General features: G+C 39.7%; 1 protein-coding gene across 1 annotated transcript in view; it reads left to right on the top strand.

The window, feature by feature from the left end:
* Positions 1-23,276, top strand: part of IGF2BP3 (insulin like growth factor 2 mRNA binding protein 3) — a 114,536-nt gene that overhangs the window by 84,572 nt on the left and 6,688 nt on the right. The window contains exons 9-12 of the mRNA XM_064674993.1: positions 760-895; positions 2,725-2,856; positions 17,907-18,026; positions 22,029-22,103. Of these exons, the coding sequence (XP_064531063.1) occupies positions 760-895; positions 2,725-2,856; positions 17,907-18,026; positions 22,029-22,103 (463 nt within the window). The remainder of the gene's footprint in view (positions 1-759; positions 896-2,724; positions 2,857-17,906; positions 18,027-22,028; positions 22,104-23,276) is intronic.

The following is a 23,276-nucleotide window of genomic DNA, read 5'->3' on the forward strand; positions in this document are numbered from 1 at the left end:
TGCTATGCTACTTGTTGTGCAAGAAAGCAAAGCCTTGCATTCTGCTTCCTCTCTGCTTTCTGCCACGGGCTTCCTCACTCCTGCATCTTGCTCTGAACTTTTTGTCTTCACCCCTTTTTCCATTTCTCAGTGCATGGATATACCATGGCTTCCCAGTTTGTTTATTCCGTTTTACCATAGTAAGTTAGCATTTGTTACCAAATAAAGCACTCGTTTAATGTTGTCACCCTTTTGTTTTCCCAGGGGAGTTACTAGCATTTTGCAGCAAATGTTGACTTGCACACAGCTTTCCTTTTTCCCCTTTTGAGTATTTGGAGGCTCTCCTGCAGTTTCACTGAGAGTTGGGCATTTTCCCCCTCCATCCTTAAGGAATACACTATAGTTCTCACAGAAAGAAAGTTTCTTATGGTCTGTGTTCATGGGGTGTCTAAAGTGTCTGAAGCCCTCTCTGTTGGTAGGGCTGATGTGGAGTGTGAAGCAGAATGTTGCTTGCATTCCTACACAGCATGATGGTTTCCATTTTGCATAGCACCTAAGCATGTCTCAACCATCTCATGCCAAACCTCACTGTGGTAGTTTGCTGTGTTTCCTAGGAGGACAGAGTTTCTCCAGATTCTCTGTTTGAGCCCTGTTATGAATTGATTCTATGGTTCTTTGGAGAGCAAACTTGACACGCTCGGGTGTCATTTCTCTCTAATGATAAACATGGATTACCCTCTTTTTGTTTGCAAATTAACTGTGCTTCTGTTTCCTTTGCAGATTGCAGGACTTGACACTCTATAATCCGGAAAGGACCATTACAGTTAAAGGCAGTATTGAGACTTGTGCCAAGGCCGAGGAAGAAATTATGAAGAAAATCAGGGAGTCCTATGAAAATGACATTGCTGCTATGAATGTGAGTTTTCTTACGGTGTGGTCTCTTTCTGAAACTAGAACCATAGAAAGATTTAGGTGTGAGGGACTCCTGGAGGTCTCTTGGCCCAGCAGGGGGTTTATTCAATATAGGCCCCACTTCAAAGTTAAACTAGATTGTGTAGGGATTTGTCTCCTCTTGAACATCTCCACAGATAGAAAGCCCACAGTGTCTCTGGGCAATCTGTGCCCTGTCTCACTATTCTCATGGTGAATTTTTTTTCCTAATATCAGAATTTTTCTGTTGCAGCCTCTGTTGCCTCTTTTATTAATTTGTGGGAGTGTGGGCACGTGTTTTTATTTATACATGTATGTTATTTTAATGAAGGCCTTTTCTGGTTGGTTTTGAGTGGGGGAACTGATAACTTGATTCAGATTGAGGAAATGAATGACCATTTCACTTTTTTTTTGTTGCAAAAACGTGAAGGAAGGTGCGTTTGTGCTGTTGTGGTTTGTGTGCTCTACCTTGCATGTTTTATGAAGTAGTGATTCACAGTTTCTTCATATGTATGGAAGAAGGATCTCTCCTGTTTTCAATTATTTAATTTAAGAAGGCTTTATGAAAAGTTTTTTCTTGATATAGATGATAAAGGCATTTAGCTATTTGAAGATGATTAGATCTTATGTAATGAAAACAACATATCTCATTAGTTTGCCAAAGTATTACTAATGCATATTGAGAAATGATTGAGACTTATGATAAGTTATAAGAGCTTTTTGTGTATGTGTATCTAAATCTTATGGTCTAGAATTAGATTGGAAATATTTTTCAGTTTACAGTAGTCCTGATTTTCTAGAAATGTGTGTTCATGGTTTTCCTACTGACTAAAGAGAATATTCTTCCCGCTTTTCCCCCCTGCCTCCCGTGCTAAGCAAATTGCAGGACATAAGCTACACATGAGGACATGAAGTAATTTATTGTGGTGCATTTCTGTTTCATATAACAAGCAGGGTGAGCTAGAGACTATGTTCATATAACATGGGGTGAGCTAGAGACTGTGTTGCTGTTTGGCAAACATGTGGAAAGCCAAAAACTGCCTTTGTTACTGTATGGATTTAAAGTTTAGTTTGTAGTGATTAGGGTAGTTTTAGAGTTGGTGAAGTTTTGGGATTTTTTGGTGACTTATCTTAACGGTTTGAGACGGCGTCTGTCTGAGGTATTTCTAAAGCATATTCATATTACTGGGCAATTATCTGGAAAAGGGTACTGAAAAGTTTTGTATCACTGACAACAGATTTTTCCTTACCGTATGATGCTGCCACTGTTCTCAGCTGTGGTCAAGCAAGAGACATGCAACTTTACAGCTGATCCTTTCCCAGCAAATGCTGGAGGTATCTCACTTCATCTTTTGCAAGGAGTGTGAGGGAAAGGATAGGGGAAGGAGGATGGGGTTATAGTGTCATGTATCTATGCCCCCAGAGTATGAAAAGTCAGGGTTTGTGCATGATCTTTCTGTTTCCACAGGACTGTCTTTTTAGTATAAGGCCAAAATTATTATTTTTCTGATAATTTTGTTCACTCTGAAGGTAAATTGTACTATTATCTGGATGTCTTGCCATAGAGTTTGAAATATATTTCGCTTACTAAATTGTAGCAAGTGATTGCCAGATGTCTTTCCTACTACATGTTTTTAATGTTATTGGTCTGTCCATGTGTCTGGGAAATAGGTTTGAAGCAGAGTTCTTGGAGTAATGGGGATGAATTTTTTTTTTAAATAACATCCCAAAAGGTTGATAGACTATGTCAACTCAGATTTTATTTAAGTTAATAACCAGGACTGTAAATCTTAAATAACTCTTCTGCCATTGCAGCTTCAAGCACATTTAATTCCTGGATTAAATCTGAATGCCTTGGGTCTGTTCCCACCTTCTTCTTCAGGAATACCACCTCCCGCAGTGAGTGTTGCATCTGCTGCTGCTGCTGCTTCATATCCACCATTTGGGGTAAGGGAAGCTCTGATTTTGGATGGTTAGTGGATGGTGATACTAATCTGTCCAATGCTGCTGTTCAAAACTGAGCAGATTGCTGCATCTTTTGCCAAATTACCTGAAAAATCTGGGAATAGTGTTTTGGTACTGTGTTCTGTTCTAAATGTTTGTCTTCCTGCTTGCACACTGAAAAGCTTCATGTGGCTGCAATTGGGAGCAGGCGGTCACTGCTTGTTTAGTGCAATGCTCAGTGAAACCAGAAAATAGTGTTTCTTAGAAAACTGGTAGATCCTATTTTATAGAGAATTTGAATTATTACAGAAAGAAATCTCATATAAAATAGAATTTAAAAATTGATGAAATTTTCAATTAATAATGCTAGTCTGCAAGTTTATTCCTGTTGATATGGAAGGAAATGATCTCTTGTCATAAAGTGGGAATCTATATGCAGCTAAAATGTTTGTTCGAATGTAGCAATTTTAGAAGTGTACAAGCCCTGTTGAATACAGTACTGCAAAATATATAGGATTTTAATTACATGGATTAATTGCCAGAAAGCTGTGATTTACTTGCCACTTTGCTCTCTAATAAATATGTGAAAAAGTTCAATAGAATCTTAGTCAAATTTAGTGCTGATTAGTAATGATAATGAGGTCTTTTGCTATGGAGCAGAAGATAATTTTTTATATCAGAAAGCTCCAGAGTCTTTCTGGAATTGAGATTCTTTTCTTGAATAGCAAAGCACTACCTCATTACACAGAGAAGGTGATTTTCATCTCTTCCCTGTTTCTGGGGGTGATGGTTGTTAGCAGCTCAATGGAAGGTGAATTTTCAGAGCAACTCTAACAAGTGGATGAGAGAGCTTTACAAACTCTGCTGTTGCTCACTTTGTCCCCTTCTTTGCCCTGCAGTGACATCTAGAGAGCTAAGTCTGAGACTATTCATGAATTAAAAAAATAAAAACGCATCACAGCACACTGAACTTTATCAAATAACTCAAGTTACATTGCACTAAAGGGTAGTTGTTGCCTAAATATTTTTCCCAGAGGAAGAAGCCAAGAAAAAGTCTCTGCAAGGAACAGGAAAAATTCTGCACTCATAGCATTGTTTCTGGGAATGAAAAACTTTGGTATTATGAACTATATTGAGTATAATAATGGCTTTATCAGAAAAAAGTGCTTCAACGACGAGTACAATGGAAAGATGTTTATACTTAGTTATTTTATTGTTAATAGTAGAGCCTCTATTTATGACAAATTCTCTCCCAGTCCTTCTGCACTTCAATTAGATTGGCAGACTAAACTAAACTACAGGTTTCTGCTTCATTGTATTATATAAAATGTTATCTCTGATACTGGATTGCCTCAATTTATTTCTTCTTTTCTTAAGAGAAAGGATGTGGTTTGTTAACAGTATATAACTTTCTGTAGTGGTAATTAAAAGTGTGGCTTTTCCTTTCTTTTTACTCCAGATTTACAAACTACTTTGCTATTCTTGAGATGCATACTGTAAGCCCACAGTTCTGTTCATCACTTGGTTTATTTTCATTTCTTTCCCACCTTTTCCCCCTGTTGTGATTCTTTTTGCTTTTGCTTTAAATATGCACCTAAACAACGCTGAATTTGGTGATTACTCTTGTCTGTCCCCCTGTTGCTAGTGCACCTTTATCCCCCCCCAGATGCACCTTTTCTGGCCTGCTAAGATCTCTGGCAATTTCCAGGGTTCTGGACATAGAACAGTGGCAACATCTGGAAAAAGGCATCAAGAAACAAGTGTTGTTGTGTAAAACTGTAGAAACTTTGCAGCTGGAAGGACTACACTGTCTGAACTCCCTTGCTTCTGTTCATGCTCAGTCTTCTGAAAAAGCTTTCATTCCATATAGTCTAGATGTGTGACAAGCTAACATGCAAAAAGAGATAAACTCACAGGTTGCATAGATAAACTCTGACAGCTTTTGTGGAGGTTGGGGGTGGTACCAATACAGCCCCTGAACCTGATACGATGGGCTTCTAAAACAAATTAACAATTTGAAGAACTGAACATGAATAATTGAAATTATCTCACCTTTTTGTACTTGTAAGTGACCGTATTTGGAAAAGAGAAGGTGGTTCTGTGCAAGGCAAGTTAGCCCCTCAGATTCCTTGGAGTGTCTGTCCCTCTCTGGGGAGAGAAAACAAGGAAAAGTATGAGTCTATTCTTTTAATGGATGCAGTTGTTCAGAAAACAAAACTTCCATTTTGAAGACTTTTAAACCTTGTGTGAATTAATTTTCTGTAATTGAGTTTTACTCTCCTCTTTTTTTTTTTTCCTCTAGTAGAACAATTTTTTCAGACACTTAATTAAATAGGTTATTGGGGCATACAGAAGTAGAAAGGGGGGGGGGGAAAGTCTGGCTGTATTTTGAAGGAGAAATGGAAACAATTTGAAAGGCTAAAGGTAAACATGGAGGGAGATCTAGGAAAGCACGTGAGGGATTTAAATAAAATCTGTGACTAAAAGAGGCTTCAGGGAAAAAAGGTCTTAGAAGAAACATTAATGAAGAACTTGCAAGGAGACTTTATGTCCATTTACCTTTGAGCTATTTGCTAACAATTTCCTTGTTCTGGCAAAAGTGTTTGAGCAACCTAAGTCCCTTTAGCTTGTTTTGAGTGGATGTTCTTTTATGCTTGGGAGCACTGGTTAGCTGATGTTGAGGATATCCCTTTCAGTCAGCTGAAAATCCTTTCTGAAAACACTCCTGGCACCAGGGTATAAGGTATAACAAGCTGCTGTCTCACTTATTTTTGTGTAGTGTGAATTTTGCTGCTTTGTCCAGACTGGACATGGGTGGCTCTTCCCTTGTCTCCTGCTTGTTCGACTGAGCAAAGGTGTTCCTTGGCAATTTCAGCTACACCATCGTCAGGGACCTCTTGGCATCCAAATGTTGTTGAAGTCTGTTTGTGTGCTTACAAACCACATAGTGAGCCTTGAGACTCCACTGTGATGTGCCTGAAGGTTATGAAACTTTTGTTGTAATATCTTTGTATGGAGCCTTTCTTCACCTTGTGGGGATGGACTCACAAGTGGCTCTCCCTTGGGTCAGAAGAGGTAGGTGGTTGAACTTTGGGCATTTGCAGCAGAGTTTCCATATGGAGCTGATCCTTCATATGTACTGTTTTCTAGTGACAAAGTATTGCTATGACCCTCTGCAGGACTTGTTACCAAAGAAACTGAGGTGTCATCCTAATTATTGGAACAAGTGTCTGTTGCATTTCTGCTGCTGTTTTTTTATATGGGTGTAAAGATGAAAAACCTACATAGTAGGCAGATCTAGGATTTTGTTAAAGTGCCAGAGCTTAGTGTCAGGTCTGAACACCCATACATACAGCTGGAGCCAAGTATTCCTAAAACTGAATGTTCAGGAGTTTGGGACTGAGTAGTTGGGTTTAGTTGTATTAATGTGGGTTTAGCTATGCTAATGTGTGTGATGCTTCATCCTATCCCTCTTCATGCAAACCTATAAGACTTATTTGACAAGAGCATGAACACTGTTCTCCAGCTGCTTCAGGTACAGTCCAGTGTCACTAACTTAGGAGATGGAGGTGTTGTCAAACACCAGTTCACATTTAGCTCCTTGGACTGGGTCACATTCAGGAGAATGATTTCCATGTGATTGAGATATCTTACTCTCTAGTGTCCATCTCCATGATGGTTCACACTGGTGTATAACACCAAAGTCTCATCTAATCTTATGAGATGCAGTTTCTGTCTCCCTAAGAATCTCGGTGTTGCTTTACTTTGTCCTGGCAGTAGAGTCCACACAGGAAAGCACAAGTTGTCCTGGGTACTTTTCTGTTTACAGATACAAACATGCATGTGTGCACATGTCTATTGCATGTGGCTAACATTGTCTGAGCACCACATCTAGTGCAGGCTAACCATCCATTTTTTTTGTATTTTTACCTATTGCTAGCAACAGTTGTTGATATTGCAATTGTATAATTTGCAGAGTCCAAACTCTGTTTCCCTGTTTTTAAAGCACTTGTTTTGTGCATCATTTAAAAGGAATGCAATGGAATTGTATATTGTTTCAATTTCTGAATTTTTTTCTCTCTATTTGCAAAAGTCCAAGATCTGTTTATATTACTCTGGACTCCAAAAAGACAAATCAGACAAACACTGGGAATCATTTAAATGTTTCAAGGTTTGAGGAAGAAGTAGGATAAATAAAAAATACTAGGAGTTAAAGATTCTTTTTGCCATCAGATTTTCTTCTTGTGATCTTGGTGATGATCAAACTAGTGGTGTTTTTTTGATCGATGTATGCCCTTGTGTGACCATACTAAGGACCAGTAGCTTTTCTGTGCCTATTTGTAGCTGATGTCTTGTCCAGCTGCTTTTGGGCCTGGAGAAACCATCACTTTCTGTTTACCCTTAAATCTTTCTCCTTAGCTCTGCATTTCAATGCTCGTGTGTGTTGCAGTTCTGACACAATTGCAAAGAGCTTTATTAGTCTGCCCACTGTCATTCATAACAAAGTGTCATGACCTGAGCACCTGCACAAAGCATTGGGACTTGTATGAGGAGAAGAGTAAGAGTGAATATACCCTGTGCTTGTTTTTTTTTTTTTTTTTAGAAGATATGTTGCCACAAAAAATGTTTTAACAAGTATCCCAGCCAAACTGCTTCAGATGTAGTGTTGTACTGCTCAAAGCTGTTTTGATGGAGTTGTTGCTTCTGTCTTCTGAACTGTGGGGAGAATATGCACATACTTGTCTCTCAAGAATAGAAGTTTGTTCTCATGCAACACTGAAGGTTCTAAAGCTCCAAACAAATAAGAAATCCTTATCTTAAAGTTCAGCTGTGTACAGTTAAATGGACTTGGCCCAACTACTGGGTTAAGCGGGTTGCACCATCCTTCCTTTCACAACTGGAACTCTGCATGTTTAATTTTACATACAATTGCATTTCTTTTGTAGCCTTTGGGTCTGAAATTTGGCATTCCAAGAATATGGGGGAAGACCATATGTGGAGACCTCATCCTGCCCTTGAATGTGCTGAAACAGGGCAGTAGAATTAATTATCTTTATCGCATGGCAAATAAACTAAAAGTAAGGTGAGAAGTAGACAGCTTTTCTCCACAGGAGAAGTTCATACTAGCTGCTCTCCTGCATCTGTAAGGTCATGGAAGAGACAGCTGAACTTATGCCCTGTGAAAGTTAGCTAAGGTGAAGAGACACTCCTCCACTCGCAGTGGGACTGCTTTCTCTGCTGGTCTCTTTGCATAACCATTGTAGCTTTTTGAAGCTCTGCCTTCAAAAAGCACTCTTTCTAACCTTTTCTTTAGCTTCACAGTTAATTTTCAGGTCATGTGATGTGCGTAGAGACTTCTAGGAAGGGAGGGGGGAAAAAAGGAAAGGAAAAACAAAAGGTAGCTTCCTACAGTAAACACAACCAAAAAATGAAACCACCTTTTTCTAATGACAAAGTCTTGTACAGCTCAGCTGATAGGTTACTTTCCTTTATTCTTTTTGCCATCTCTTGAAGCTTTTTGTTGCAGGTGAGGAACATGCCAATGGAAAACTTTCTCCTTAGAAGATGTTGTGGTCAAGAGAAAGATTCCTTCTTTATTCTCCAGTAATTTTCTTATAATAGTAAAGAAGACATCTTCTATAATGCATAGAAGTAAGAGAAGAAATAACTGTATTATGCTTTTGGCAGGAAAGAAAAGTAATTTAAAATGAAAAATTGCTTCATTGAGGGCCTTCATTTGATGCCCTGAGCATAGATGAGAGAGACAAGGAAGAGGAAAAACTGTCCTGTGTTTCCAGGTACTTTGACTCTTACTTGGTGGAGTTGGGCTCCTTTGGATGTCTGGGTTTGATAGGATTAGCTCTTGCAACTGTTACGTCTGACCTACCCAAAGGTAGTAATGTCTGTACATCTATAATGTGTGTAGTCATAAGTGGCTTTGCCCTAATTTGGCTAGCTTGTTAAGCAGTAGATGATTTTGTGAGGAGCTATGCTACAGCCAAAAGAGGATCTGGTTTTGGGGAGTGAGGAAGGATTTGCTGGTGTTCTTATAAAATAGTTTTATCAGTGAAATTAAAACCATACATGTGCAACACATACCATCTTGAGAAAGGCACTATAGGACAACAGCATTGTCTGACCAAAAAAATCTACCTGCTAATTAGACTTCTTTTGAAGACTGTAACCTCAGTGCCTTGAAATAGACCTTTCTCAATGATTAATTTCTTAAATTCATTAATGATGCATTTTTTTGACAACTAAGATGTTCACTCCATGGTGCCTAACAGTATGGAGTTGTTCTGCCCTGTGGAAAAAATGGTTGGTTCTCCCATTGCCTTGAAACTCTCCTACTCCTGCCATGCTGTGTTGGCAGAGACCCATGTCCAAAGCAATCAAACTATTCTGCCTCAAGAGATGGACCATCCCCCTGTGAGGGAAGCAAAAATGTCACCATATGATGTACAAAGATCTGGCAAGTCAATGGTAGGTCTTTTTACAGTCTGAGGTTGTCATACTGCAAATAACATCACTTGCTAACTACTAATCCATGCTTTTTAAAATAAAAATGTCTTCCTCTGTGGGTTTGAATACTTGTAGAGATATTTGTAGTTTCTTTGAACAAGAGAATTAAGAATTTGTTTTTGTGCTCCTAGATTCTCATTGTGGGAAGATATAATCTGTGTTCCCTGGAGCACTTCAGACTCTCAAGCTCTAAGTACCAGGCTCAGCACCTTCTGAATGTTAAACTAAATGGGAAATTTAATTCCTCGGGGTGCCAAATATTTTGTTACTGGAGTGTACTGAGCTCCTTCAGGCCAGAGACAAAAGTAGGTCAAGTCCTTGTTCTGTTGTATCTGGCTCCACCTCTTGTTTGTTTGTTAGTTCAACATGATGGAAAAATAAGTGATCTTTCTGTGTTTACACAACCTGTTTTTCTGGCAGCTGTCATGGAATCTGAGAGCAGTGTCTTTGTAAACCAGAGCTGATGACTACCTGTGTCTTCCAAAGCCACTGATTTCTTGGGCAGCTTCTGTGAGCTTGGAGCACCCATGTGGCTCCTGTGTTACAGCTATGATTTTTAAAATGGAAGTGTTTCTATACATACACTTCTTGTTTTGATGGTCATACAGCATTGCAACTCCAAATACCTATGTTTTGCTGCTTGTAAATGACCAGCAAAATTACTGCTTACGTAGTTTCACAATCTGTTCCTTGTGTTGATTTCTGCTTTTGGCTGTCTATTCAGAATAAAAGGTGGCAGATTGCTTTTTTTGGCATTGTGGCCAGTCAGATTTTGCAAAAACAAAAAGTTCATGCCATGTTCAGAAATATGTCAGACCAGTTCCTGCTTGTGAAATGCCTTATAACCAGCCTGCCAGAAAACATTCCTTCTCTGCTTCTGTGATTTCTACCCCCTCGTTCCTAGCTAGGCTCTCATGTTGGAAACGCTTCTGATAGGTGTGGTCCTGTGACTACTGTGACTTCTAGTAGTCTGAGGAGATTCCCATGTCTTGCCAGGTAGAAGGTGACGGTGATGAAAAGTACTAAATTTAAGAGCCAAGAGGTGGAGTGAGTAGTACTAAGTGAAAGGATTTTACTAGCATCTCACTCTTGACCATTGTGTGATAACAAGCTGTCTTTGAATTTCAGGTGTTTAAATGCAGTAGCTCCCAAACTGGAAACGCAGACAGGGGTAATTGCTTAAGTTTTCAACCAAGAGGAGAGGATCAGCTCAGCTGGACAGCCAGAAGACTCCTACACAATTTTTGGGGGTCTGGGACTGATTGCTGAGGAGAGAGGTACAGCTGCATGGCCTTGCCATAGGCTGTGTGTTTCAGAAAGGCTCACATTCTCAGTTCATCTAGTGACACGTGTTTCTTACCTAATGCAGCAGTAACACTTAGAGGGCAAAGGGGAGCCAACTCTGATCTGAACACAACAGATTCCCAGCCCAGAACACAGACCCAGTGGAGGCAGGTGGTGGAGCTCCTGACCACACTAGAAAGTTGCTGCAAGTGTGATGTTGAAGCTGGTATGGGGGAGTTTCTTGCCATACTTGGAAATCCTTGTTGCTCCTGCGTCTTGCATTAACCTGGGGTTCATGTGAAGGTGAAACCCTGGGAGGATGGTGGCTGTACAGTTTGTCCATGGGAAAATGGGCAATGCTTCAGGGTGTGCAGATCAAAGTTAAAAATATGCATTGCTTCTTTTAAGTTGTGTTTTACTACCTCTTGAGTGACTGAAGTCAGCAGTGAAGAACTCCATTACCTTCTGATTGTTGTCTTGGCTTTTTAGGCAGTGAATATGGCAGAAAGCTTTAGACTTGCAGCATGGACCTCAGTCTGGTCAAAATAAATCCAAAATCTTGGAGGGAGGGGGAACTCAGGCTATGGTTTGATCTACACTGGCAGCACCACTTCAGCTAATGTACAAGATGGTGACTCAAGGTATTTGCAAGGATGTTGTAAAACTGTGAACCATGTTAGACCTATCTACTAAGACTTTAAGTTGTCCTTAATGAGCCTCTTGTTTCCAACAGAGGCTTAAATTCATAGCATTAGTATTGGAAAATGAATGCAGTAGGATTTCTTTCACCATTATCTAAAGCTTATTTCTTATTAATGCATTGAATCCTACTAGATGTCTTCAAGGATACTTGGCTTAATGCTGGTTTCCTGTTGCTGCAAGTCTTTATTACTAAATAAGAACATTTAATATAGCTGTAGGCCAGACTAATTCTTCAGAGTGCATTGCAAAAACATGGTTTAAATTTTGGCTTTGTGTCTGGTACAGGGTTTGAATAAAATGATACCTCACTTTCTGACAAAACTCAGGGTATTCTGAAGACTAAATTATCTGTAAGTCTGCCTTGTCTTGGTGATGGTGATCATGGTGGTTGGGAAGGGGGAGAATGGCAAAAGAGAGCTTTTTAATGCTGTTACCTACTGTCTGTATATGTTTACTTCACAAAGTGGATTTGTTTATTATTAAAAAACCCCAAAACGCACCAGTAGCCCACTAGGCTAGATGGTAGACAAATGTTGTCTGAGACTTCTCAATGCAGTCTTAAAATGGTTTTAAATTATTTCCCTCACAACTTAAAAAACCTGATTCTGACTAGAAATGGCTAATGTGACTTTGTGACTTAAAATAAGTGTCTCATCCTAAGGTAATTAATTGGCAACATGAAACGTAACAGGCTTAGAAGCTAGCAAAGATCTGATTCTGCTCCCATTGATGTCTGGCATAAAAGTCGTATTTACTTCAGTGGGTACAATATTTTTAAAGATTTATAGCCTTATCCCAAATGTTGCCATGGATTTACCAACCACATGTGTTTGATGGAGCAAGGGGTCTATGGACGCACTTGAACGCACGACTGGAAAAATTTTGTACTATTGGCAGGCTTGCAGAAAAAGACAGAGATTAATTCTGAAATGAACTTTATAAATAACAAACGTGCCCTCTTAGGAGCTCTGCAGTGGGTGGGATCACACACTCATGCTGATTGAGGGAGCTGTGGACTGACCTAGCAGGAGCATCAGCTGAAAGCAAAAGAGGAGGGAAGAACTGAGGAGGCAAAACTCCTTTGGTTTTTCTGTGTGTTGTTAGTTGTTTTGTCTTGTGGTTTGTTTTTGGTTTTTTGGTTCAGTTTTTTTAAATACCATTCCCCAAATAGAATGTCCACTCCCCTAGCTCGAGTAGTTGGGACCTACTTTTTTACCTATCACTGTCTACCTGGAGGATCATAGCTTTCTTTTTCTGAGTTTTCATCCTTGCCTGGCCGTGCTTTGGCTATTACCCAAGTGTGAGATGAGAAGGAATGATTTTTCTTCTGACAATGTATCAGGTAAGGGAGAAAGCTCTCCTTCTGTGTGATTTTTGGGCAGTTTGTAGGACTGATGCATCAGGAGTTGGCAGAGAAAGGTATAATAACCTTATCCTAGGGGCAGTTGGTCTCTACAGATCTTTCTAACACTGCAAGCAAGAGTTGCAGAAAGAAGAGTGAACCTGCAAATTTTCTTGAGTGGGAGTCCTCAGCTTCTAGCTCTGGTATGAAGCAATAGCCCTTGTGCTGAAGGACATGTGGCAATATCCCAAGGAGGAGAAGAACCTCACTCCTGCTGAGGTTCTGGAAACCAAGAGATGATGGTTGTGCTAAGGCGGTTTGCTAAGAGTTAAATACAATGTGCTAGGGTTGGCAGCAGAGAAATGATTGGCCTGGGAAAATCTTCTGTAGGGCTGCAGGGTCTGGTTGGAATGAAGAGGACCATCATGATGCTACCTGCAGTGCAGGGGCTCCAGGTGAGCGCAGTGTAATGGGGAAGCAGAGAGGGGTGACAGGATTTAGGAACAGATTCATCTAGATCTTGGATGGAGGTGGTGGCAATTGAAAGGAAAAATTAAAAATAAAAAAAATAGTTGGCATGGACTGTTAGGCTAGGGACAGATGGCTGGTGCTCAGGGACTTGCAGGAGGTATGGAAGGAGGTGTATCCAAGCTGCTCCAGGAAAAAGAGTTGGACTAGTGCAAAATATTAGAGCCAATGGTGTGCAGCAGCAGTTGCTTAGTGTCATCCAGTGGGGTAGATTGATTTACATCTCTGCATTAGGTCACTGTTTTCAATTGTGATTTAAATGAGCAAGCATGAAATCTGATTTGACTTATCAAATTTTACATGTGTACTTTGGTTACCTTTCTAAAAGCCTTAGTGTGTATTCTGTACCACCACAGCTACTCTTAGCTAACAGAGTGAATATGCAGTTTGCCTTTGCTTTGCTTAATGTATTTTTCCATTTTCTGTTAAAAAATGATGAGTGGTGCTTTTCTTATTTGCTTGATTAATTTTTAACTTCTGATTTTCATCAGGCAACATTTGGATGGAAATTGGAATCTAATTAATGAACAAAACCAGCATTTAAAATTGTTTTCATTAGTTAAATATTCTGGATATAGACAAAAATTCCTTATCAAGCCTGTTTTGTAACTGAAGCAGACTGATTTTTGTAGAAACAAAGCAAGTATTATTAGCTGTTTATGAACTGAATTAATTGTTTCTTGTCTCCATGCTCTCGAAGAATCTGTTTCTTATATCTAAAAAAATCTCTGTTTCTGGAACTCTTCTTGGAATTAAAAATCCCGAAACAAAACCACAAAAAACCAACCTACCCCAAAACAACCTAGATTTTCCATCTGTGTGAACACTGCAGTGTCATCTGTGTGCCACAGCTACACAAGACAAACTTTTCTGGTTAGGGTGGACTACTCATGAGTTCATATCGCAAATATTGCTGGGGCAGAAGAGGTGATCTGTGCATCACAGATACTGGATGTGGTTACTTGCAAATTAGGGTGGATGTATGGACTATATTTGGTGAAGCTAAGTTACTACTTTTAGAAGATTTTCTTTCCACGTTTCTGTCAGTTCCCAGGGTTGGGCTGACTTTGAATAAAATATTTTCTTATGTGTGGGGGAAAATAAAGTGAATGGAGAAGAGGAGAAAATTGTACAGGAGACCTTACTGTTGTTAAAAATACATACACATGTATATTTTAGTTTTTAAATTTTAAGTATATGTTTAAACAAGCTTGGCTTTGTTAAGGCAGTGAACATTGAAGCTCAGATTTCACAGAGTGGGAAATCAGTTCCCTAAATTTAGTGCTTCTAACATATGTTTAAGATCTAGGAATCTATTTCTGATATAACTCATGCTAGGAGTTCCTGGAAAGCTCTCTGACTTATGTGGCATGGCATGGGTAAGATTAAATTATAGCTGATTTTCTTCCATTCTAAGATCCCCAGAAGCATCTGTAAGATTGATGGGCGGTACAGTCATTGCATTATATTTGGATGTGTTTCTTTTGCAGGATAGTCTTCCAGTAAATACAAAAGAATTTAAAAATTATTGTGGGTAAGGAGGTGGATGGAAAATAATTTGAACTTGGTGTTATGATGCTCTAGCTTTAGCTAGACTTGGTTTCTGCCAGAAGAAAAAAGCAAGATATACAGTGGGTTTTTTCTAGTGGTTAAAAATCAGTGTGGGTAAAGAAATGGATATGATTTCTCTAAATCTGGTATCATGTTATACTGGAGATGAATTTGGTTATACATGTGTGCCAATGTGCTTCTCCAGACAAGAATTTGAAAAATGAGTATATGAACATTTCAGTATCACCACATTCTCTGCTGTTCTTTAGTAAACATATATCACTATTACACCAAAATACAAGTTTAATGTTAAAGATCCTCAGTCACATAAAAAATAACAAAATCCTTTAGGAAAAAGAGAAGTTGAAATGTATCAACAAGTCAAAAGGAGAGATGGGGGAAGAATGCTACAGTGAGCTGACTGTACAGTTAGAAAGGCACATGTGCATCTTCTGTCTTTCGTTGCCTTTGCCCATGTTTCATGTTTAAGGGTGAGGCAGCAGAAAAGAATTTCAGTGGTAAGTTGAATCTAGTAAAGAACGTGCCCTGAAATTAAGCTTTGGGAAGAAGAGGGGGAAACTGTGCTGCAGACAGATGGGCAACAGAGGGAAGGAAGGAAATATATGCAAACAAAAATAATGAAGTTTGATTTGTTTCCATGGTACAGAAATGTGTCTGGAGGTGGGTTTAGGTAGAAGCTGCTTAAATTCTTGAAACCCAAGTCAAGTTACACGTTTGATTTGCAGCACTGTTGTGCAAACTAGCTGGAAGGTCTGTGTGTGTTAGCTCAAAGTTTAGCTGGAAGAGGGTGGCTGGAGTTGCATGTGGAAGGGAGAACTTCAGCAGTGGACTTCTGCGGGAGCTGAAGCATGTGTGGACAACTGAAGGTAGGGCACAAGGAGATGAGTGAGGAAGCGAAGTGGCTAAGCTGTCTGGATTGGAATGAGGGGTTACTTCTACACCCGGTGCAGTTAGTATAGGTCCTTGCAACAAAACTGGAAAAAAACAAATGCCTCATGAACTTGTAACCATTTAGAAAGAGTTCTCTGAAGTGGTAAGATTGAGCGAGTGCCTACAGTAGCATTTCCAAATTACTGGAAATCTTGTTGGATTCCCAGTGAACATGTAAAAGGACTTACTATGACAACACTCAGGATGTTTGTAATAGGAGGAGAAAATGAGTAATCTTCTGGAAAGTCTTTTTAACATATATACTGAAGTGACTGATATCTTTCACTACAAATATGTAGTTTTAGGGTGTAGTTTTGAGATCATTGTAAACTGATCTGTAGGCAGATTAGAAGGGGTGCTCCCACCTTTTCCCATTCCCTGACCTAATTGTTGTTTCTTCCTCCCTTGATCCTGACTGCTGCTTGTGTGGCTCTCTGGTTATTCAGGTCAGGAACACACTGCCCGTCTTAAAAATCGTCTGAATCTGCAATCCTGCTGGCCACAAAACACACAGGGCAGTGGGGAGGCTGGGTGTGGAGGGCTGCATCCAGGGAAAACAGGGACTTAAACCAGCATGAAATGACTGTGAATCCTAATACCTTGTAAGTGTGAAAACACAGGGTAAATTGTGCAACTGTTGTAATCACCTGAAGCGACTGGCAGAATGTGTTTCTATTTTCAATATCCTATTTTGGGGTTTCTTCACCTGGTACATGGAGCTGTGCCTGGAATTTGTTTCCCCTGAGGTTACAGTTGACTTGTGTTTACCAAAAATGAAGTGGTAGAACTTGGAAACAAGCATTTTGTTCTGATTAGTTTATGGTTAATGCAGTGGGGCTTCACTTCCAGTTGAAAGAAGTTACTGAAACTTTAAGTGGGAGATAGTGTTCTTAGGATTGCAGCTGCTTTTTGCTTTGTGTTGAATATAGCGGGTTTTTTTCCAAAAACATCATGGAAAAAGCTGCTTTGGTGAGCTTCTGTACCTGGGTCTGTATCCCTACCAAAATATACAAGCGAGCAAAGCTAGATGAGTGTGGTTGGTCCCATGTGCACTGTTTGCTGGTGCTTGGTGCTGGTCTGCGCTGGGGCACTGAGAAAGCAAGGATGAGAACGTCTGCGTTGTCTTAAAAGACCTTGGCACAAAAAGGGCTTGTTGGCTTTTGTCTCGTTGAGGATGAGCAAAACGGATTTTGAAAATACATAAGAGGGCTACACAGAGGAAGAAATGCTTTAAAAGAGGAGATGTAATGTCTTAAATACCTCCTAGTTCAAAGAAAGGTTTGTGTGAAATTATTTTGAGAGATAACCCTGACATAAGTAGATGGATTAGTGGTAGCATAGTCCATACTCGTTAATCTGAGACAGGCTCTTCTGAGGCTGCTAAAATAGTTATGATTTACTGTGGCATATGTAACCCTGCTGCTTGATCATGGCTATGCAGCCTGTAGAGAGGATCTCGAGTATTATGTTGTGCTTTCCAGCTGGGATGTCTGCTTGAAAGCAATAGGAAGATGCAGTGATGCCTGATACCCAGTGGGTGCAGTGGTAGGGTCCTCTTGCTTTTAAGAACTCCTAATGTGGTGTTTAATTTACTAGCCTGCGTGAGGACTGCTGCCAAGGCTCCAACTGTTGCATAATGTTACACAGGAGGAATCACTGGCAGATTTCAAGCTGGCTATCATTCCAGATCACTCCCACACAAAGGAAATTGTAGCATATATGTAACTCTGAGGCTTTTCGTGGCACTCAGCACAATCTAAAATTAAAAATGTAACTAGGAAAACTATAAAGCTTGCCTAGTCAGTGTGTAGCCCCTCTGCTTGTAGTAGCCTCACCTGCAGAGTCTTGCATGTGGAAGAGAATTCAGACAGCAACAGGTAAGAGCAAAAGCCTTGCAAAGAAGCAACACCTCAATTGTTTTTTAAAGCTCTAAGCATTAAAATTATGAGTATTTTATACAAGATGAAAGAATCCTCTTTTGGCTCAAACTGTATATCATGTTCTGTGAATTCTGTGATTCCCAGAAAAAGCCAGACCCTTAATATTCAGACATCACAGGGGGAAATCTTATTTCCCCCTCATTTCCATGCATGCCTGTTCCATACCCGTTTTCTTGTCAGTCTGATTCATAATGTTCAAAAACATTCACTGCATTTTTCCTTCTTCCCCACAGCAACAGCCTGAGTCTGAGACTGTTCATCTGTTCATCCCAGCCTTGGCAGTTGGAGCTATTATTGGCAAGCAGGGACAGCACATCAAACAACTTTCTCGTTTTGCAGGCGCATCTATTAAGGTATTATTACACTGACTATAACTTTGTCTATTCTACGTGTCACTTCTAGCAAGTTTGCACAAGTCGTCCTTTCGTGAACATCCTCCCCAACTCTGTGCTTAGAATGTGATGTGATAAATGGTACATTTGTTTATAAATCATCTTTTAATCTTCCTTAAGACAAGATAATTAGAAGCATGTTTTCAAACGTCTCCTGAGGTGTGAAATATACGCTGCAAAGAAAACTACTTTGGTGGTCTCGATTTCTTAGAAACAGACTTGCGTCTTAATGATGCAGTGCTTAAAGGCTTTCTTCTTTTGGTACGGTGAAAATCGGTGAGGTAAATTCCCCTTCTAAAAACAGCAGCACAGGTGAAGTTTTCTACTGCTCTGCCTGCTCTGTTCCAGATGGATCAGTCTGGGCTGTCAAGCTCAGATGGCTCCACGCTGAAGTGTTCACGTTTTAGCATCATCCATGTGCTCCAAGCTCCTGGGGTCAGTCAGTTCTTTAACATCATGTTTACCTTGTTACCCAGGTTTAATATCCAGCTGTTTGTGTATTGACATTCCATGTACAAGATGTTTTGCAGAGGTTGACCTCTTGGTGAAATCCATCTTGAGTGTTGTTAGGGGTTGGTACCAGTCGCAGTTGTAGGAAGGCCTTGGCTTTCTGCTACTGATGCCATTGTAACCACATGTATCCTCTCTAAACACCTGAGCATTTTTTTCTTTTAATTAGGCTATTCTGCTATTCTGTGCTGTAAAAATAATGTTTTGGCCTAAATAAAAAAAAAAAAAATTAAAAGTACAGTGTTTAGCTGTATGTGCTGTTAGATTGACGTTTTCCTGCACAGGTAAAGCAAATATTTTCTTCTCAGCTCTTTGTTTTTGCTCAGGAGATGTGGCCTGTGTAGCAAGTGCTATGGCGGGGAGCTGCCAGAAGTCCAGGGGCAGAGGAGCACCAGTTGAGTTGAGCTTGGTGAAGCCAGTGAGGCAGGCTTGGCTTGGAAGGTGTTCATCTAAGTGTGCAGAGCAAAGTAATTGGGGAATCTTGATGAATGAGTCTTGTGTGTGGTTTGCTGAATGCCGATCAGTCAACCAACTGATATGCTGCCCAGTTCCATCCTTTTTTTGAGGAGTATATTAAATAGTTGTTATACTACCCAGATGGTTTATGTTACTTGAGCACTAATAATCATATTTTTAGGAGGAAAATGCAATAGAAGACAGTGAGATGTGCGGATTTTTCTTTATCAAATCTGTCTTGCATGGAGGTGTAATATATCACATGGATTTCCTCTTTCCCTCTCCATTCCCACAGCTTGTATCTAAAGCTTAAGCAGTGTATGGAAGGTACTGCTAGGTGGAGAGAGAAATGTGAAACAACCTGGACCTCCACGAACCCGTCCAAACTAGTTCTTCAGTTGGTCCTTGAAAGACAATTTAGTGGAGAGGGAGTTTCCAATGTTTCTCATGCACCTGGCTAACAGTGGCCTCAGGCTTCCTCTACTGGCTGGCACCTCTCTACCCAATGCATTTAACAGTTCTGTATTAATTGAAATTCAGTGAAAAGTTTTCTGAAGTTCTGGTCTTTTGTTCCTTTAGTAGCGATAAAATAAAGACATTTTTGTGAAAATGGGATTAGGTCTTAGCAAAACTATACAGATACAGGGTATGCTTGCTAAATTGGGAAGTTGCATGTATGCTTTTCAATTAAAATAAAAACATAACTTCATCTGTAATCTGGCAGAACAATATGGAGCACTATGCTTGCTTCTATGTGAAAGTATTAAATATGACAGTTGGTAAATTATTCAAAGCTCCTGAACTTCCCTCGTGTTGACCACCTGCCCTTTGTCATAACTTTGGAGCAAAATAATACATTGTGAATCAAGGAATCTGTGCTTTTAGCTAAGAGTTGGAGGGAGTGCTGCCTGAGTAACTTTTAACTTGCCAAGCTGCAGTAATCATACTCTGTGGAGGAAGTAGTCTCTGTGCATAACACTTGTTTTGAGTTGTGCTGTAGCTTGTTACAGCTGAACATGTTTTACATCCCCATACATCTTCACTGTGCTCATGCTGAGCTTTGTAGATCTGATGCAATTCTTTAGCTGCGAAGTAAGACTAAAACTGCAGGTGCCCAGGGGTTCTGTACAGGGCTGCAGTGTTCAGGCTGTCAATTCAGAGGTGCATGTGGCTGTTGATGAGATCAGGTTGTGTCTTTGTGCTGGTGGTCATTGCTTGGCAATGCAGGCTCAGTGTGGGACTCCAGCAGACTCAATTGTTCAGTAAAAGAGCCAGGCAGAGACTTCTGGGCTGTTGTCTGCCCATCCTGTACTACAGTTGGGAACCCATTGTCATCTCCCTAGTTATAAATTCTATCCAGAGTAGCCTTTCGTGATGGAAGGATGACCCTTACAGGTTTTGGGAGTATGAAGTTGTCAGCTTGTGGCTTGGCATATGGAAGATTGGTTGTTTTCTGGTTAGGAATGTAAAATTATTTAATTTCCAAAGTTAAATTCACCACTTCTATACTATTTGTATGTATATAACTACTTCTTCCAAGACCAGATGACAAAATTAACACAGAAGACTCTTAGGTTACCCCTTCAGAAACTGAAATGTTAGTTGATATGTGTTTCTTTCACAACCCTCAGCCATGTTTTACCCCAGCTTCTGAGAACAGGACATTCTAAGATAAAAGCAAAGCAGGATATGTCCCAGAACATTTGAGCACATGTAAAATATAATGAAGGCTTGATGGAAAATATTTTTCTTCAAATTTCAGTAAAGGTGCTGGTGCTCACTAAGAAAAACATGATGTGACTGAAAGAAAAACTACAGTATCCACTTTTCATGAATGACAATTCAGGCTGAGCTCTGTTCAGTCAGTTGCCTCTAAATGTGCCTTGAAATTTTGGCCCTTTAAAATACTTGTGTTCCAAAGAATGAATGGATTTAGTCTGTGCTTGCTCTTACCACAACGTCATGTCATAAAAATGTACTGCTGTAAAATTAGTGTATTTTTAGATATATCCAATTGGAATGCAGAAATTATGAAAAATAGATATGCAAACCATATCTAATGTAATGATGTAATGCCTTCTCCATCTTAGGGTACAATATGAATAATTTTATAAACTTTCCTTAGCAAAATTCTTTAGTGAAAATGATGCATGATGACTGGTAATTTGTCTGAAATAAACTTACAGCTGTTAAATATGAATAACATCCCTATGCCAACAGCTGAGATGAAATTCTGTAGTGTTTAATATATTGCTCATTCAATAAACAGCTATGTAATACTAGATGCAACAATGGAAATGTCAGTTGTGATAAACAAAAGATTCATTTGGAATGTCAGAGGCTAGTTTGAATTATTTAATGCCACTGGAGTCTGAGAACAACACCCACAGAAATTTTACTGTTGTGGTGACATGAACTGCTAAAGACCCTACAGGCATCTCTGTCTCAGCTCTGGTGGAGCTTAATTTTTATTTGGGTCACACATGTCTGTAGATACAAACATCTTGGAAACTGTGAACTCATTGTCCAGTATAGAGGAATGTTTTGGATCCGATTAGTTACAACAGTAAAGTGATCTTCTGTTCTCAGGGTGATGAATGCAACATTTTGCTAATGAGCAAAACTCATTCAAGCTAATGAGTAGGGATGAGAATCTCAGTTTATTAACCATGTTTATCTTTTTGAAGGCTACATGTCTTATATCACTCACAGCCACATGAAAATGGCATGTGGGATTCTGCCATATGTGGATGAATAGCTATGTCTTTAATTTTCAGAAGTAAATTTGCTTATGGTTTACCCAGTTTCTCCATATTACCTTATGGCTCATTAATGCAGTTTAAAGAGAATAAACCCGTCATGACTGAAGTGTGATGCTGCTGCTGTAACGAATAATTTTTCACTCTTGAACAGAATGTGAGACCGAAATGGGGAGGAGGTGGCTTTAAACTATTCCTTCAAAAGACAGCTACCAAAAGCTATGTTTATCCATTCCAGATTGCCCCTGCTGAAGGACCAGATGCTAAGCTGAGAATGGTTATCATCACTGGACCTCCAGAAGCTCAGTTCAAGGTACAACATATAAAAACTTGTTAATCTGTAGTGGCCTTTGGACCATGAGGTACGATATTGAAAATAAAACACTTGGTTCCAAGCGTGCTTTATTCTGAATTTTAGTAAACACTGGGGTTTTGCTTTCGTTTTGCTGAAAAGTGTCTCATAAGAATATGAGTAATACAGTAGTATAAGAAGCCACATTCTGATCATCTGAAAACTGGGAGTTTCATGTAAGTAGGAATCGAGTCTAGCAAAAAGTATGGCCATATTACATTCCTAATTTTTCCTTTTATCTGCAAGCACCATTTAGTTCAGTCTTTCCATTTTGCCTTAATATGTGCAACAGTTTCATGTTCTTAATTGAAATAATAAAGCTGACAAGATGAGAGATTGAGTCTTCCCAGGTTGCTGTTGTATGCCCAATGGAAAATGCTTTTTGGATAGCTCTGTGGATAAATGCAAGATTTCTAATTGTATTTCCACTACAACTACAGGTTGATAGTCAACCTGATTATCTCATTTTTGTTTAAATTGAGTTCTGGAGTAGCCTTCTTACCCCAAAAGAAGTTGACCAGGCTAGGAGTGATGCAAACAGCTCAGTGAAGCAGCCTGGCCTCATCACAGATAAGGCCCAGAGAATACAGAAAGTCACTGAGAGTTTATGTCCGGGCATTGTTCTCTTGCATCTTCTTATTTTTGACTTCGTAATTTTGCAAGAAAGAGGTGCACAAACTTCAGAAGTATCTAGAATCAATTTCGTTAATGCCTTTAGGATTTTTGGAAAAGTATCAGGGCAGGTAACTTTGAAGGTCTGCCTCCATGATGTTTTTTGTGTGCATGTGGGCTTGGCCACGTGGCATATTTTACATATGGGGTACTCTTGTGATCTGGGATCAGCACAAGGTCAGATACTGGCTACCCTTTCTTTTCATCAGATAGCAGTGGACTTATCCTCTGGGAATAGCATGCTGAAGGACATTTGGGCATCCCTTAACTTGACTTTTTATGTAGGCAAAGGCTTGTCTTCAGGCTTCCTCACTAATTAGAGTTCTTCTGGCAGCTCTTCTCTCCAACCTGGATCATGCAAGGAAAAAAGTCTCCCTTTTCTGCACCCCATACATAAGACTAAAATGACATCAATCAATCACTTCTCTACACCTGGGCTTTTGTTTGCAAAGGTGGATCAAT

Source organism: Pseudopipra pipra, chromosome 1, assembly GCF_036250125.1.
Source record: "Pseudopipra pipra isolate bDixPip1 chromosome 1, bDixPip1.hap1, whole genome shotgun sequence".
Lineage (NCBI taxonomy): Eukaryota > Metazoa > Chordata > Aves > Passeriformes > Pipridae > Pseudopipra > Pseudopipra pipra.